Below are 18,061 nucleotides of genomic sequence, written 5' to 3'. Positions count from 1 at the left end.
TTTCTTTCTCATTGGGAGCTGCAAATAAGAAAATATTCCATTTTCTTGCTCCTAACACCAAAAACCTAATAGCCTAGTAACTTAGGAAATTTCTCAGCCTGCTTGAAAGAGGAGTTCAACTCTATGGTACAAATGATTCCCAAACACATATTTTCTACATACTAAATTAGAAAAATACCAGCAAAACCAACAATGGGGGTGACTCAGAGGGTTAAAAGGAGGGGCAGACAGGACATGTGATTTTTCCACTCCTTTTTAGTTTCTTTACCTGAGTCAAATTTTCAGAATGTTAAGCCTTCCCCTGTCTACCCACTATTTACCACAAAGTCTTCAGATTTCAGTAGCTAACTTAAAGCAAGGAACTTTTTTTAGTCATTCAAACTGACTAAAGATATCAGGTACACAATGTTTAATTAAGGCTCTGTCTGGCTGACTGGTCTCTATAGGTGTCTAAAATTTAGACTTAAAAACAGGATAACCTAAAACTGGACCCTACTAATGAGAGACAATAAGAAGGCATCTTTGAGGGTTTGCCTTGCTCTACATGAACCACAGAGACTGGACACAAGCTGGAACTCATAGGAAATTTCACATTTCCTTGCTTCCGTACAGTCAGCATCTTTTCACTGGTTGCTCTGTGACCTCGTAGCCACCCATATGTTAGATAGCTTCACACTTTTAAGATGGGGGGGTGGGGGGGTTGAATGAGGGATAAAATTATTTTGTAGGGTTTGGCAGAAATCTGTATTTCAAATAAGCTATGTGTGAGCTGTCTTTGAGAAGAACACGTGTGATGTAGTTTTTGATCTTCATTTTACAGATATACATAAGTAATACAATTAAAAACAAATGTGATCCAATATTGTAGCACTGTGTATCTGCTTAGGTTTGTGAAAAATACCTCTCATTAGTCCATAAACCATCACAATCTAGTGGCTTTGGAGTCCTGGTACCCCCTCCTCATATTTGCTGTGTGACTTTGGTCTGCTAGCTTCTCTGTATTCCATCTGTGGTAAGGGGTTCTTTCACAGACAATCACACTAATGGGATGGGGTTTTATGTGTGATGGGCTCCCCAGCATAAACAATCTGAGACCATTTCTTAACAATAGTTCTCACAGCTTCCTTATAAATGCATTGCTTAAGATTTAACAATTATCTTTAATATAATTATGATTTTAAGAATTTCAATTTAAGGCTCTTTGTTCAGAAAGGGATGTGCTCCATCCTTAGCTTGGGAGCAATGATGTCTCACTTGGCTGCAGTCCACAGGCATCTCACACAGCTAGGAAACACCTAGCAAAGAAGACAGGACTTTTCTTCCTGTGGGCTTCTTTGCCTTAGACTGGAAATCCAAGCCTTCCAGCACACCATTCCCTCTTGTCTCTTGGGCTAGGTTTCAGTCATATGTCCATGCCTAACCTTCTCACTAGAAAAGGAATGAGGCCACCATGATGGGCTTGAACAATTCTGCTTTATCCCTTAGGCTGGAGGAGGACTCTCCTCTCTAAGCACGGAGTATGGGGATCACTTATACTCTGAGGAGCAAGTGGGGTGAGGGGCATGTATCTTTTGGGTCAGTAACCAACATTCTCCCACATTGACAGAATTATCCTGGTGTGCCTCTTTTTTTTTTTTTTTTCTTTTTTTTAGACAGAGTCTTGCTCTGTTGCCAGGCTGGAATGCAGTGACATGATCTCAGCTTACTGCAACCTCCACCTCCCGGGTTCAAGCAATTCTCCTGCTTCAGCCTCCCGAGTAGCTGGGACTACATGCGTGCACCACCACACCCAGCTAATTTTTGTATTTTTAGTAGAGAAGGGGCTTCACCATGTTAGTCAGACTGGTCTCGAACTCCTGACCTCACGTGATCCACCCACCTCGGCTTCCCGAAGTGCTGGGATTACAGGTGTGAGCTACTGTGCCTAGCCTCCTGGTGTGCCTCTTAAGGGCAAAAGTCTATCTTGGGGAGGAAAAAGTTTATCCTAGGGCTCATTTTTTTCTCATTCTAAAACAACTAGAAAATATTTAATCAATATCCCAAAAACTTTCACAAAAATGATTTTATTCATCTTAGACCAGTTCTATCAGTTATATAGTATTTCATATTACTTTAAAACAGAACTGAATAAAAATTGGAATAGAGACCTGTTTTTAGTGGCCTTTCCTGCTTCCTTCTAAAATAAGAAATGATAAGGTATTGCTGTAACATAAACAATTTTTCAAAAGCTTTTATTAAAATAGTTGTTTAAAAAAAAGCTATACAGTATAGCCTAGTGGTCAAGGACATAAAGAACTTGATTTAGGTTGCTATATCTTATTTGGCATTGACATGATGGTAGTCCTCACCAGCAAAATGAGGACAATAATTACAAATATTTTAAAGGATTGTTGTGAAAGTTGATTGAGATTACTATGTGTACATATACCTACATGTTTTTATTCTTAACACAAAAGCTATTACATAGTAAGATTTCAACAGATTTGTCTATTTTTACTTACAATAATATTTACAAAAATCCATAAACATACAAGCTAATACTTTTTTACATAGGATAGTTAAAATCAAACTCACACCTTTTAGAAGTAACAACTTAGAGAACAAAATATAAAGGCTGCCATGTAGTTCATAATACAGTTTTATGGGAGGTGTTGTCGTAGCTCTCATGCCTCTTCCAAAGATTGTTTCTTCTAGTTGGCTTGATGTGAGTCAAAACTTTAGAGTAGAGTGATGCCTTTGCCGTCATGTCGGAGAGAAGAATGCCTTCACTGTACATAAACGTTTAGAATCCCACGATCCATTCATCCAGCAAGTAGACTGAAAGCAGCTCTTGGCTGCTCGTGACGTAAGCGGGATGACGCATGTTAACAATGGGTGTCACCAATCTCTCAACTTCCTGGATTATGGTCCTGGTAAGCTGTAGGCTCTGCACAGCAAGCCAAAACCACATGAAGGCAGAATGGACAGTGCATGTGAATATAAACATCAGTTCTTTTGCAGAAAAAAAAAAATATCTGCTTCATAAAACATCACAATTCCTTTTTGGTTTCTAGAAAGCTGCATATAATATTTTGCGTTGGGAAAACTTTCAGTAATTATCTAGTCAAGAATAGCTATCAGCTTGAGCCCTTAACCACATGCTCTTACCTGCATTTTATATGTGACTCTTCTGGTCTGCTCAAGGGCAAATTTTAACTGAGAGTGAAGCTCTTCCTATGATTGGACACAGCACAGAGGTTCTACAGCAGCCACTTTGGCTGGAGGGACAATGATGCTTACTTTCTGGATCCAGGGCTCTGGGTTATAAATGATGAATGCAACTCAAACTTATTTAAGTAAAAGAGAGAATTTAATGGAAATGTCACTGAGTATCTCATAGAATCAAATGCAGAGGTAAATACCAATATTCGAGAAAGGCCAGACGTAACTAGGCTTAAATTCTGGAAGCAGGGCCTCACTCACAGAAACAGAGCTTCTCCTTCTTGCTTCTGTGCCTCCCTAAATGGTGGCTTCTTTCTTTTTTTATCACTGCAGATTGACTTTCTCCAAATAACTAAAAGCATGGCTGCCATTGAAATCCTAGTTTTATATGTTACAGTTTTCACCAAGCAGAGCAAGACTGACCCTGTATCATATTGTATCATATTATACAAATGTGTTTAAAACAACTTGATGGGGCGGTCCTCAGCAGAAGCGGTGCTGACCTGAGTGTTCCACAGTCCTCTATTGCATGGATATACGGTAAAAGCAATGCGAGGAGGTAGGTAGTCCTAGCTTCCATTTACCAACAAAGGCTGCCTGTGGTCTTTGAGAACTTCTTGTTAAAATTGCTCATTCTCAATTTGGAAGCTCAGGATGGTGGTATGGGAGGAGGGGAACGATCGCACATGAACGTAGCTGAGCAGAGAGAAGGGAAGTAGGGCACATCAATGAAGCATCGTCAACACAGAGCAGAGGGCTCTGGACCTCCCAGCTCTTTTCATATTAAATCCTTATGCTTCTCCCAGCTGCCTCTTCTCTCCTGCATCACACCTCTTTTTAATATTTTACCCCATCACTTTTAAAATGAAGACCTTCTGTGTACTTAGAAGACTTTAGTCCTCTTCCAGAGAAGCAGTGTAAGATTTGATGCAAAAGTCTAAGGTATGGCAGATTCTGTCTCTTCAGAGAAGTGCTTGCCCATGTCTTCTTGTTCTTTTTCTCAGAATAACAGAATCTGAGGATTGAAACAGATCAGCCTTGAGGGCCATCAAATGCATGGATTTGCTGTGTACCTCCCATTGCTGGTATTCATGACAAGTGGCCATCCAGACTGCTTGATCACATACCAAAGGGAAACTCACCACTTTTCAGGAGAGCCCATTCTATCTTTAGACAGTTCTGACCATTAGAAGTACTTCATTGTGTTAAGCTCCACCTGGGCCAAAAATGTGTCTTTTCTTGTTGCTTCCACCTGTTGGTCCTAGTTCTACCACCTGGAAACAAAGAGAAAAGTGTAATGTCTTTCCTTAACGCACACCTTTCAAAAGATCCATCATGTTCACCATATTTCTCCCTAAGATCATTCTTCTCCAGTTGAAGCAACTGTTCTTCCTATAACTGTTCTCTGTAGTGTGGGATTTCAAGTTCCTCTGTTGATCTGGACACTCTGTTTTAAAAGCTTTACTTATTTAAGTGTTTCTCTTTATTTTTTTTTCCTACAGTAATCAGGCATAGTCTTCCAGATGGGGAAAGATCAACACAGAAAGAACAGAACTAATAACCTTTTTCATTATATATATAGAACTTCTGTTCAAGAAAATCACGTTTATCTTTTGGGAAGACCAACCTATGCTTGGTCACTCTTTATGCCAAAAATTACATAGTGATTAACTTATAATGAAATTTAAATGAGAAAAGTATTTAAATGTTATTAGTTGCTAGAAGTAATTCATGTTGATGTGAGAATTTCAGGCATCAGTAGCTCAAATTGGAATGGAAAAGGGGTGGGGACAACTCATGAATTGCCATAGCTCTCCAAATCATGTATCTGCTTTACTTCCTATTCATAATGCTAGCACTATCCATTAAGTCAAAAATCGTGGGCAGGCTGGGCACGGTGGCTCACGCCTGTAATCCCAGCACTTTGGGAGGCCGAGGCTGGTGGATCACGAGGTCAGGAGATTGAGACCATCCTGGCTAACACGGTGAAACCCCATCTCTACTAAAAATATAAAAAATTAGCCACGCGTGGTGGCAGGCGCCTGTAGTCCCAGCTACTCGGGAGGCTGAGACAGGAGAATGGCGTGAACCCGGGAGGCGGAGCTTGCAGGGAGCCGAGATCGCGCCCCTGCACTCCAGCCTGGGCGACAGAGCGAGACTCGGTCTCAAAAAAAAAAAAAAAAAAAAAAAAAAAAGAATCGTGGCCAGAGTAAGCCCATATCAGGGAATAATTTGATCCCTTTCTTCCTCTTTATGAGATCCATAAGCTTAACAAATATTTGTGTCCTGGTTATATACAAAAAAAAAAAAAAAAAGGATTCTGGGATAAGAACCCCAAAGGGTGCGCTGCCCTCAAGTTTCTATGTAAGCCAGTGAATTGAGGCTGGGTAAGCCCATGAATTGAGTAAAGCAGGCAAGTGCTTTAGTCCCCTCACCAAAAGGTACTGTGTAAGCCAGTGAATTGAAGGAGAACAAGAGGTCGCCGTGTTGGTTTGGGTGGTACAGTGGGTTCACTTGAATAAATTCTCAACTTCTTGTTCCCAGAAGCACAGCTAGAAGTGGATCCAGTTTAAGGGAGTTGGAGTGAAGCTTGGGGGGTGAATCAGAGAAGCTGCAGCCCCATGTTAGCTGGATATCCTAAATTAGGGACATGTTGAGCTCTGCCCTTATCTGTAGTCACTTATGGACTCATCAGGAAAAGTGATTACTCAGAAAATAATGCATAATATTCTCTTCTATTTATATATTTTAAGATTTGAAATGAAGATATGGCATATATATGAAGATTCCAGGACAAAGGAATTTAAAATTTTGAATTCTAAAAATATAATAAGAAATAAATGGTGACTTGTTATAAATCTAACCATATGTCACTCATTCTTGTTTTTTTTCTAAAAATATCTGACCATGTTGCCCATCAACACTGGCAAAGAAAACTGGCTCATGCCCTGTGATTTTACATATCAGCAAGGGAGTCTGACATTTCTTCTGTTGGCAATACATAGTCCTATAGCTGGCCCTCTGTGACCTTCTTCCACCTCCATCAAGGAAGCCTGAAAATTATGACTAAATCAGGACGGGGCTGGAAGCTCTAGTACCATACCCACAGAGCTTGTTAGTTCCCTTGTATTAGTAAAGCTAAAATTGAAAATTTCATCACCTCCTTAGCCTCAGAAAGGTACAGTCTAATGGGTTCAGGTATAATCCTAACCTCATTTGGTTGCCACAAGGGAGGAAATGCGGGACTGTAGATAGCTTGAAGCTACCTGCCACACAACTGAGAAAATAAACTCAAGAGCCCTTAGAGTAAGGAGAGTCAGATTCATCGTTAAGGTACAACTAATGGTCATGCTTAGCAACTTATCTAAGGGATTCCTGTCTCAGTTATCACGTATTCACCTTCTGAATATCATAATGCTAATAGACATAAAATTTATTTATTTATTTTAGAATGAAAGGAAGACTTCATGATTGGTGTGCTATGTTGAATAATCGGGAATACTTTAGGATTATCTTAACAAAGTCAGAAATACTTGTTTCCTAATTTCCTTACTCATAGGAAATCTTTTATTTCTCCAACAGGTTATTTGGGTTTTACAAGGGAATTCTGCCACCTATCTTGGCTGAAACCCCAAAAAGAGCAGTGAAGGTAAGCATTGCATGCGTTCGCACCAAGCAAAAGTAGGGCACAGTAACAGCTTCAGCACAACAAACTCTAAGACATTAAAATGAATTATATATAAAGCACTAAAAATTTTAATGCAGAAATTATAGCATAATTTTTATTATAATTAGACTTGGTCAGTCTCTCAAATATGTAGATCAATTTGTAGATTTTTTTAATCAGGTAAAAGCATTCCATTCTAATGGGGAAATTATTCAAAAAACAACATGGTGAATAAAATTCTAGTAATCAAACCACAAAATAGCTTGGACCTTTCTTCAAAGCAACTCAGAAATTTTCCTTTGGAGAAACAATTATTAAAGAAAGAGAGATGGAGGGAAGAGGAAAGAGGAGAGGAGGGAAAACTTTTCTCCCTAAATCATTCCCATTTCATGAACAGAGTAAACCAATATACCATATTTCTTTATATATGATTCTCATATAACATAATTTTTTGGCATGCCGACTTCATTTTCCCCCTTAGTCTCCTCTGTTAAAATTCTCTATTCTGGTTCTTACAAAAATTATTACTTCCACTACCCTGATTTCCATTTCCTTAACCACATAACTGTAGAGGTTTATGTACTACTTGCTAGTTCAGTATCTGAAGAGGAACAGGGAGATCCAGCAGAATGTCCAGGGGCAAAAGAACTCAATCTGACTACTGTCTTCTCTCAGACAAAAGTCCTGATCATAGCGAGTCTGACAGGCATTGCTCCCCTCCCCCGCACCACTGACATCACCAAATAAGGCTTTGTCCTTCCATAATAATGATAACCTAAACTTAAAGACTTACTTTCCAAGCAACATAAGGTTTTTTTTCACATACATTACTCATATGTGTGAAAGGTATTCCCAGTACTCCTGAAAGACAAGAAGGAACAGTTCATATACTTTTACTCAGTAAGTTCAAGAGGGTGACTGGGTTAAAAATTATGATAAAATCACCCACATATATACATGAACATCCAACCTTTATATTATGTCAAAGTGGCAATTTAATAGGATTGAATTCAAGTCTAGAATTTGGAAAACAAAGCTTTAGAACATACTTTCTCTATAAACTCACCCTCTTTGTTGGTATAGGTTTTGTGATTTTATAGTATCACTTCAATACAAATTTTGTTATAAGGATCTGAATCACAGTAATGAATCTGGAATAAGTTCACCAAAGTACACAAAAGAGCTGAATTGAATTATGAAATGGCTTTACTTGATAAAAGATTGCCCAAGTAAACAAATAGAGCAGAGTTCCTGTTCAAAAGGGAAGTCACTTTGTCTGCATGGAATAATATACTCATCTGTTCAGTGATTTACATGTATAGATAAAGTAAACTAAAATTAGAGTTTTTCCTGGAATATTTTTTTCTTAATATTATGTGTTGGAGACAATTTAAACTTTAAGAGGATTAAGACTTATCAACATTAAGCAACCTTTTACAGAAAAAAAAAGTTGAGCTTTATAAAACAGAGTTAGTCCCTATTTTCCAAAAGCAATGTTCTGTGCCAGAACAATGGTTAACAGATGAACTTTTGGGCAACTGAATATGGTGTATGTGTCCCAGACATCTTGTTTCAAGTAGATTTTACCTTAAAATTATTGAGACATATGGTAAGTATGTTGGCTTTTTAAGTATAACTTGGAGTTAAGTGTATCTTTGCCAGATGGATAGCACTAGTTTTTCAACACAATTTATGAAAACATTCATTTTATAGATATTTATCTTAGGATTTGTGAGGAAAGCAATCACCTGATTTTAACGATTTCATGCATCATAAACTGCTTCATTGTATGTCATCAAAGAAAAAAAATATTCAGAGACTGGGGGGGAGTGGGGGGTGTGTGTGTGTATTCTTTGGTACTGACACTTTAGTTAAAATCATTACCATAATCAGAAACAGACAATCTTAAGTTTTTATGTACTTTATTCTTTGAAATGAGCTTTATCATTAAAGTAATAAGACTTACTGATGCTAAATAAATGAAACTTCTCCTTTCACAAATTAGACAGAGTTAGTATTGTAGTTAGCAAAAGGAAAAGAAGACTTCAGAGAGACCAGCTGATCCCTCACAGATGGGCGGCACCATGGTTCCGGCTTCAGGGTCCAGTCTTGAGCTTCACACATACAGAAATACCAGTTTTCCCGTGTGCAGTTTCTCAAGGACTGCCTTATGCTAACTAAATTCACAAGAGATTATAAACTATGAAGGCTAATTAGTTCACTACAGTATACCTATACCAATCATAGTATCTACACATAGTAGATGTTCAGTTGATATTAGATGAATAAAGGAAACATATATAAAAAGAAACAGAAAGAAAACTTAAAGAAAGAAACAAAGAAATATACATAGAGAGAAAATTCCCACATCTACTGTTCAGAGTATCTGGAGGGCCAAGACTTCCACTCCTGGTGGAGATAGAGTAACAGGGACCAGTATGAAATAACAGTTTTCAAGACACTGGACATCAGATGATGAAGGCTGGAAATGCCTGAGAAATGGAAAACAAATGAAATGAGCCCTGTGATGCCACAGCTTACCACCTTGGGATACTTTCAGGCCCCAGGACAGGGAGGGGAAACTGAGGCAGAGCCCAGGGGACTCCCTGGGTTGAGAAGGAGCTGAAAGCCAGGGGAGAGCAGGGCAGCCAGAGTCCACAGGACAGAGTACCAGGGAAGAGCAGGCTGCACAGAGATAGAACTCCTGAGATCTGTAGAGGGACCCCTCAAGTGTTCAGCTGAGTATTGACCAGTGCACGCCTGCAAGGAAACTACCAATGCCTGGGAAAGAACCACCCAAAAGGCTTTGAGGGGACAGTGCTCAGCAGTCACATGGGGCTGGGAATAGTGCCTATTCCCACCAGCCAGACTGGAAAGCTTCAGCAGCCCCAGGGCATTGAGAGGAGTGCTCATATACTTAAGGCCTCTATGATTCCTTTGGTAACCTAAGTTACAGGGAATAAAAACTAAGATTTTTCAAAAGTCTCACTTGTGCCAGTCCTGTCAGGGAATCTTACTTAAATTATCTTATTTAATGATAATCTAAAAGGTAAGTTTTGTGTTCTTGAGAGTTAGAAAGGTTAAGCAGCTTTCCTGTGCTTTCACAGCTAAGCAGCATAACCTGGATTCAGCTCTAGGACTGCTCATTTCAAAATGCCAGCAAGGTGACTGTCAAAGTGATGATGATGATAATCATAAAAATGAAGAAAAATAAATTACTTTTAAAAGCTAAGATTGCTTGTAATCCCAGCACTTTGGGAGGCCGAGGCGGGCGGATCACGAGGTCAGGAGATCGAGACCATCCTGGCTAACACGGGGAAACCCCGTCTCTACTAAAAATACAAAAAAATTAGCCGAGCGTGGTGGCGGGCACCTGTAGTCCCAGCTACTCGGGAGGCTGAGGCAGGAGAATGGCGTGAACCCGGGAGGCGGAGCTTGCAGTGAGCCGAGATCGCACCCCTGCACTCCAGCCTGGGCGACAGAGCGAGACTCCATCTCGAAAAAAAAAAAAAAACCTAAGATTATAACTCTTTTCCTTCCATGGTTAATGGTTTCTAGTGGTTAATGGTTTCATCAGAAAAGTGGTGGTCCCTGGTGTTTGCTGTTGAGTACTATTTTAACACCAGGGTAGTTTCAGGGCTTTCACTAGCCACTAGAATGTTAGCTCAAGTAGGCAGAGGTTTCTCTTTGTTTACTGTTGCATCCCCAGTACCTAGAATAGGAGGTCTCTAATAGTATTATTAAATGAGTGAATGAATGAATCCCTGTTCTAGAAAACTACATTCATAGTGCATTTGAAAGACCATGGCACAAAAGTAGTTCCTGAGTGTTGAAAAGAATCAAAATTTACCAGGTAGTAAAATGATTCTTGGGCTGCCCAAACACTCATTGAAGCCATCTATAAGGAGCTACTTCTTCCTAACAACAGAGTATTTTTGGCTCTGAAATCTGGTTTTGCTTTCTTGCCCCATTTTACTGGGCTATAAAGTAATAGAGTAGAAAATATTGGGGACCATATAATACCCATAACATTTTTGGGGTCTCGAGAATCAGACTCTAGCAGAACTTAAAAGCGTGCCTTATCAGTGGTGTTGACAACTACCTGAACATGCTACCCAGGAGCAAAACATGTTCAAGCACAGTTGTTGCTCAAAAAGTAGAATACAGGAAGAAAAAAGGGGGAAAATGTATTATACGAAGCAATTGATTAGATTCGCCTCCATTGAAATTTGTTTGCAGAGAAAATGATACTAAACATTGTCTACTGAAGAAACCAACAATACCTTCACCATCTTCATCACCATCGGTTTTGAAGGAAGGAATTAGCAGCTTTCTTTCTTCATTCAGGTTGAGGACAGTCTTGCTTTATGGCAGGGGATGGACTAGATAACCTCATTGGGTCCTTCCCTAGTTTATCATGGCATCTTCATAATTATTTAGTGTTTTCAATTCCATGGAGCAGTGGGGAGACACCACAATAGAAATGCAAGTTAAGGCTGAAAAGTGGATGTCTTTTACAAATGTGTTAGAAAATTGGGCTTTCACTGGGAAAGCAGTTCATAGAGAAAACATAGGAGACCAAAGATGTCAGGTCTCTAGGCCTATAATGTTGAATCACTGCCATATATTGATGTCTGGGGAAACTGAAAATGGTCATGGTAAATGGAAGTTGTATGGTTCATTTACTGCTCTAAAGGATTTCATCAGCTCTTCTGTAGGTTATTATAACTGCATTTGAAACTGTGAATGTTAAAGAAAGATCCAATAGCAACTACCCGAGACAGGATTAAAAACTGTATTAGATAGTTTATCATTTTTTGAAATGCTGGTTAACATAATGATTTACCAAAGAAATTTGAGTCAATTAAACAGTTTGTTGCAGGAAAATTGTTATAAATCTGTGAGTTTGGTTTTGTTTCACAGTTTTTCACCTTTGAGCAGTACAAGAAATTGCTGGGATATGTGTCACTGTCACCAGCATTGGTAAGTGAGAGTATTTATTATACTTAAATGTGTGTGTTATTTCATAAAGCAAAATCTAGAAACAAAAACTCTTTTGATTTCCAAGCCCAGCTACTAAAATATGAATTCGAGTTATTCAATGTTCAGCTACTTGTTGAAAGCCATCTTCCTAATAACTCACAATTTGGCTATTTTATAGCTCCCAGTGATGAATTTATGATAATAATGATATGTCTGGAAAGGCCCCATATGAGATATGGTCAAGAATATGAAATAAAGAGTACATTTATCAAAGACTCTTTTTAAACCAAGACATGCATGTATTTACATACATACTGCATATATCTATGCAAAAGTCAACATGCCAAACAGGTCACTTTTCCAGCTTTTGCACCAGCTGTAGTAAATATAAGACTTCAGATCGATCCCTTGGGATAAAGTCACTCTGTGGTCAGATGCAGACTGAAGGTCCTTTTATAGGAATGACTGTAAACAACTCAGCTAAGGAGAATTGTGATATTACAATGACATATCTCATGTATCACACAAAATTCACTTGGTGATTTGAACATTTCCCTATGCCATTCCCCTCCTTCTTGGTGACTTTGCTGCTTTTCACAGAAGTTAATTGTATTGACCAAATGGGTTCTACAAATGTGTGTGCAACAAGAGCCCCTGAGAGAGCAAATGCACTAATTTCTCCTTCCAAGTCTGCAAAGCAAAGCAAAACAAAATCTGCATTGGCCCTCCAATTGACAATGTACTCCAGCCTCTAGGAAAATGCCCTCATTTGTCCAATAAAATGGACAATATTTGAGAATATGTATTCTGCCAAATAGGCTGTCCAAGAAGAAGTATCTGTTATTTTAAAAAAATCATACATGCCCCTTTTCTAGGAAAAATCCTGTTAGGAAACCTAATAGCATCACTTTTTGTTATAACAAAGCAATGTCTTGTCCAGCCCTTGCCTATACAAGATAGCTGGGAGACATGGCCTCCTAGAGAGGAACAGTGATACCATGAATCTCGAAACTAGCTAGGATTTTTTCCTTTTAATTCTTTGGCATCTTCCCTTAATGTCATTCTTAAGTTTGGAAACAGCTTGGCAAAAAAGAGGATTAAAAATTTCCTAGTGAGAAACAATAAAATATTGTCTCCAGAGGGCCAGCTGGCTGTTCTTGTGTCAAACATTGGTACCATGTGAGAGACTGTAGGTCTTTGGACTCTTGAGAATTGAAACAGAAAAGCATTTGGTCACTGCAGCTACTATAACCAAATGCATGCCAACTGTGTACGGTTCTTCTCTTTTCTTGAACTCATTTATTTCAGTTGCTTTTTTTTATATGGCTAGACATTTAAACAGCTGTTAAATGTCCCCTGGTGCTCTCACATGAAAAGCTTAGGAGACTGGAAACCCAACAGTAAATGTAGGTTTCTGGAACAACCTACGTAACATGATCTGCTGATATCTGATCAATTCTTTTGACAAGGGACTGCTGAACACTAGTTCTGACAGCAAATGTAGCTGAGTTTTATAGAAGAACAAAAAAGTGAATTACTTGGAAGATTGCATAGAGTAAGTAATAAAAACCTGGACATCTGGATTTTAGCTTTCCCAGTCAAAAGAGTTTGGGACTAGTATTTTTTTTTTCCACTTTTGGCTTCTATGATGGAAGTCTGAGATAAATGAATAAAATATTTGATGAGTTACCCTATACAAATATGTTTAAAATTATAATGAAGGGAGATGAAATGGAAACATCATCAGTGAGTCTCTCTCTCCTAGAATCTGTATGCAATTTCTTTCTTTCTTTTTCTTTTTCTTTCTTTTTTTTTTTTTTTTTTTGAAACAGAGTCTCGATCTGTCGCCCAGGCTGGAGTGCAGTGGCATGATCTCAGCTCACTGCAACCTCCGCCTCCTGGGTTCCAGTGATTCTCCTGCCTCAGCCTCCGTAGAAGCTGGGATTACAGGCATGCACCACCAAGCCCAGCTAATTTTTGTATTTTTAGTAGAGATGGGGTTTCACCATGTTGGCCAGGCTGGTCTTGACCTTCTGACCTCAGGTCATCCACCCAACTTGGCCTCCCAAAGTGCTGGGATTACAGGCGTGAGCCATTGCACCTGGCCCATTCTTCCTTTTTTATGCGCAACAAGAACAATGGTGTTTGCATAGCACTCTATGAAATGGTTTCACACATTATTTTGAGCCTTAAAATAACTTTATAAGCAGGGAAATTAGATATTATTATCTCCATTTTACAGATGAGAAAACTGTGGCTCATCAGAGATTCAGCAATGTATACAACAGAGCCACAACTAGCACCCATGGCACCTTTGTGTAAATAATGAAAAGATGCCCCTTCTCCTGACCGATGCCTCTCCAGGGCTTCTCTTAGCAAGTGAGGGGCAAGCTGGATTCCAGCCTCCAAGCATCCTTGGTTGGGCACCTTTGTCTATGCATAAGCTACTGTGTGTTACAGCTCTAGTCACACAGCCAATAAGTGCTAGAATTGGACCTAAACCTAGACCTCCTGTCTCTGGATCCTGCCTTTGTGCCTCCCTTTCTAAGGTTACACAACATTCCTTTCTCCCTCCGTCCTCTCCTATTTAGAAGATATTAGAGCCCATTAACAAGAGTTACCTGTTATTTACTCTTCACTGGTTTTATTCTTCTCTTGGTTGTCTATAGTACTGCCTCTTGTCCTGGAATTGGAGGTTCAGCACTAAATAATTACCTTTTTTCCAGCATCTGTTTTGGAGATTGGGGCTTTATTTCATTTTGTTCTTCTGTCTTGTGTGTGCATGTTTTGATTGTTGTGCTTATTTTTGATGCAGATTTTCTGGAAAACACACAAGCATTCTACCTAGAGGAAAATTCTAGAAAATTGTCCTTTCCTATTGCAGAAATTCTTAACAGATAGCGAATAAGAACTTGACATACAGTCACCTTTTGATAAGTTTTCTAGATTTTATTTGAGCCTTTCAGAATAACCTAGTCATTTCTTTGTCTTTGTCTTTCTTTTCTTCTTTTTCTTCTTCTTCTTTTTTTTTTATTTTATTTTATTTGAGACAGGGTCTCACTCTGTTGCTCAGGCTGCAGTACAGTTGTTCAATCATAGCTCACTGCAGCCTTGAACTCTTAGGCTCAAGTGATCCTCCCACTTCAGCTGCCGAGCAGCTGGGACTATGGGTGCACATCTAGCCATTTCTGATCTCAGCTTTTAGGTTTAGAAGACTGCATCAATTGCCGGTGTTTTTTAAAATAGGGAAAAGATGAATAAAAAATAATTTTTGTTTGTTAATAGTCCAGAATAGTGACTCTTAAAACATGAACATAAAGTTAAATGTTTCCAGCTATGTTGTTACCTGAAATTTAGCTTTTTAGAAACATTTTATTTGTGGTTCTGCTCCTTGGATTTCTTATATGCTCAATAAAGGAATTTAAGTAGATGTTTAAAAATGAAGCTCTCCTTTTACAATTCAAATTCTCTTAATTGTTATATGTGCAGATGTTTTAGTATCCACCTTTAAATCAGTAAAACAACCTTGCTTTTTGTTAAAGGAAAGAGTCGTTGTTGATGGGGCTTTGACATTTTATTTTGAAATTGTTAGGATGTGGTTTGTGGCTTCTGTAATTTCTTCTTCATGAATTGTCAGCATCTAATCAAGAACTAAAGCTGTTTAGTAATGGAATATGGTGCGTTTATGTAGTTTTCTCCATTCTCTTTATAACGTTCAGCTGCATAGTGTAATGAATAGCATGTTTAACCCCATACACATGATAACTTGTTTTAAAGTATTGATTGATTTAATTTTTCTAGACATTCGCCATTGCTGGATTGGGATCTGGACTAACAGAAGCCATTGTAGTTAACCCTTTTGAGGTAGTAAAAGTTGGCTTGCAAGCAAATCGGAACACATTTGCAGAGGTAACCATTTAATGTTTTTCTATTGTTAGGGGCATGTAAAAATTTATTTATTTATTTATTTATTTATTTTGAGACAGAGTTTTGCTCTTGTTGCCCAGGCTGGAGTGCAATGGCGCAATCTCGGCTTACCGCAACCTCCGTCTCCCGGGTTCAAGCTATTCTCCTGCCTCAGCCTCCCTAGTAGCTGGGATTACAGGCATGCACCACCACGCCCAGCTAATTTTGTATATTTTTTTGTAGAGACAGGCTTTCTCCATATTGGTCAGGCTGGTCTCGAACTCCTGACCTCAGGTGATCCACCCGCCTTGGCCTCCCACAGTGCTGGGATTGCAGGCGTGAGCTACCACACCCGGCCATAAAAACTTATTTTTAATGTGCATGTGAAACAGTGGACACAACTTTTATCCACTTATTAAAGGAATAGCAAATCACTGTTAAGGAAATAGCGTAAGAAAAAATCAAATATCTCCTGCAAGTAAAGTGTTAACAAAAATGCACTGAGATCTAATGGACAAACACTTGTTTATTCATTTTTTATTTTAGAGCTCTAATATAATCTGAAGTGACTTATTTGGAAATATTCTCCCAGCTGCTGGCAAAACTTCTTTTCAATTGCTCTAGAATGGACTATAGCTGAACCACTGAGGTGATAACATTATTTTACTTTAAAAAAAAACTGAGTCATTTTTTTAAAAAATGACCTCACTCCTTTCCCCACTACACCCACCACCCATCCTGGAAGATTCTGATAATCTGTCAAATTTGTCTTTTGGTTGAATCTGAATGAGCACTTGGACAATGACGGGTCTTGACATTTCATCATTGGTACATGACGTATCGTGCAGACAGCATTCCTTGGTGTGTGCTGCCTTCACGTCCTTCCAGTTACCTAAGAATTCCCTTTCAACTGCCAAATCCAGCTGTTCTTGTTGTATTCTTTTGGGTGCCAGGCACAAGGTAGGAGGAAAACAAGGGGATTGGCATTCCAGGTCCCTTCTTAGCTTTTAAATTTAATTCCACAACTAGGTAGCATGTGGTAGAAATTGGTTTGGAGTATCTGCTGACCTGATCTTTCTGTAGGAAAGTTCCCCTGCCTACTGCATAAGCAGCTGCTAATGGGTGGAGACCCCCTCACTCCCACCCCACTTCCTGCCTGCTGATGCTGCCTGAGAGCTTCCTGGCAGTTTCTCAGGCAGGGGTATGGGGAAGGAGGGGGGCCCTACTCACCTTTAGCTGCCAAGACCTGAGGGGACAGGGTTGGGCTGTTACAGCAGGTGGTATCTACTCAGATGAAGTCAATCCTAATTCAGGGGGAATTTTTTTTACATTTCAAAAGATTGTCTTAAATACAGTGATATATAGCATCTTATAAAAAGTTGAAAATCTCTGTATTCTAGTTTTCGTTTCTCTTTATTCTTTCTTGAATAAAGGAAAAAGATGGTGAGGAATAGGGGGAGGGGAAAAGAAACATTTTTTAAATGGCTTATTAATATGGAGCATTTAAAACAGTTCCCATGGAATCTGCTTAAGGAAAACTTGGTTTGTTGGACTGGGAGAATTACCAGTTAGAAGAAAATTGCAGAGATCCCTGTCCGATGTTCCATCTTACCCCTTGGGAAGCTTGTCTTGAAGCAGCAGTGAGTAGGCAAAGGAATAAACAGGACTTGAGCTGCAATTCTTTATCTAGGCAGCATGTAACCACAAGGACTCAAATGGGACAGAGCATCAAGGGGCACTTGCAGGAATGAAAGTCATGAGTTATCAGGGCACCTCGGCTCATGCTAATGTTCTTTTTCTCTCCATTGCCCTCAAGGAGGCTCTGCACTGAGGCCAAGTAAGAGCTGCTAATGTTTTGTATGTGCTAATGACTTGCTAGAATGCAATAAACACCCTTCCTGCCCAACAAAAGAATGTGCTGCATGTGTACATGCTTCCAGTTCATCACTTACACAAATGCAGTCGGTGTAAATTATGTATATTTAGCCATTTTTTAAAGCAGGGGCCAGGGGATAGTGGGAGCTTGTTTGGGGTCATTTCTTTTGCATTATCCACTGAACTGGACATTATCAGGTATTTACTTAGAATAAAATCAATTAGATGCATTATAAAATATTTTAAAAGTGACTTTATTTAGAATTTAGCAAAGTAGTGATTACATAGGTAACATGCATCAGCATTTATTTACAGCAACTAGCAGAATTCAGTACCTGAAATGAGGTGGTGTTTTGATGTGGCACATTATGGGCAATGTTCATCAAATTGAAGCAATAGGTGCTTTTACTCAACAGACAGTAATGGGAT

At 39.1% G+C, this 18,061-nt stretch overlaps 1 protein-coding gene across 5 annotated transcripts in view; it reads left to right on the top strand.

Moving 5' to 3' along the window:
• SLC25A21 (solute carrier family 25 member 21) overlaps window positions 1-18,061 on the top strand; it is a 495,613-nt gene that overhangs the window by 433,017 nt on the left and 44,535 nt on the right. For 4 of the 5 annotated variants that reach the window (XM_522830.9, XM_016926013.4, XM_009427708.5 and 1 more), the window contains 3 exons: window positions 6,784-6,850; window positions 11,792-11,851; window positions 15,653-15,760. In XM_522830.9, coding sequence (XP_522830.2) covers window positions 6,784-6,850; window positions 11,792-11,851; window positions 15,653-15,760 — 235 coding nt within the window. The remainder of the gene's footprint in view (window positions 1-6,783; window positions 6,851-11,791; window positions 11,852-15,652; window positions 15,761-18,061) is intronic. The other variant, XM_009427709.5, reaches the window with a different exon arrangement.

This window comes from Pan troglodytes, chromosome 15 (genome assembly GCF_028858775.2).
Source record: "Pan troglodytes isolate AG18354 chromosome 15, NHGRI_mPanTro3-v2.0_pri, whole genome shotgun sequence".
NCBI lineage: Eukaryota > Metazoa > Chordata > Mammalia > Primates > Hominidae > Pan > Pan troglodytes.
The sequence above is the reverse complement of the archived record's forward strand: the minus strand, read 5'-3'. Positions and strand labels throughout refer to the sequence as shown.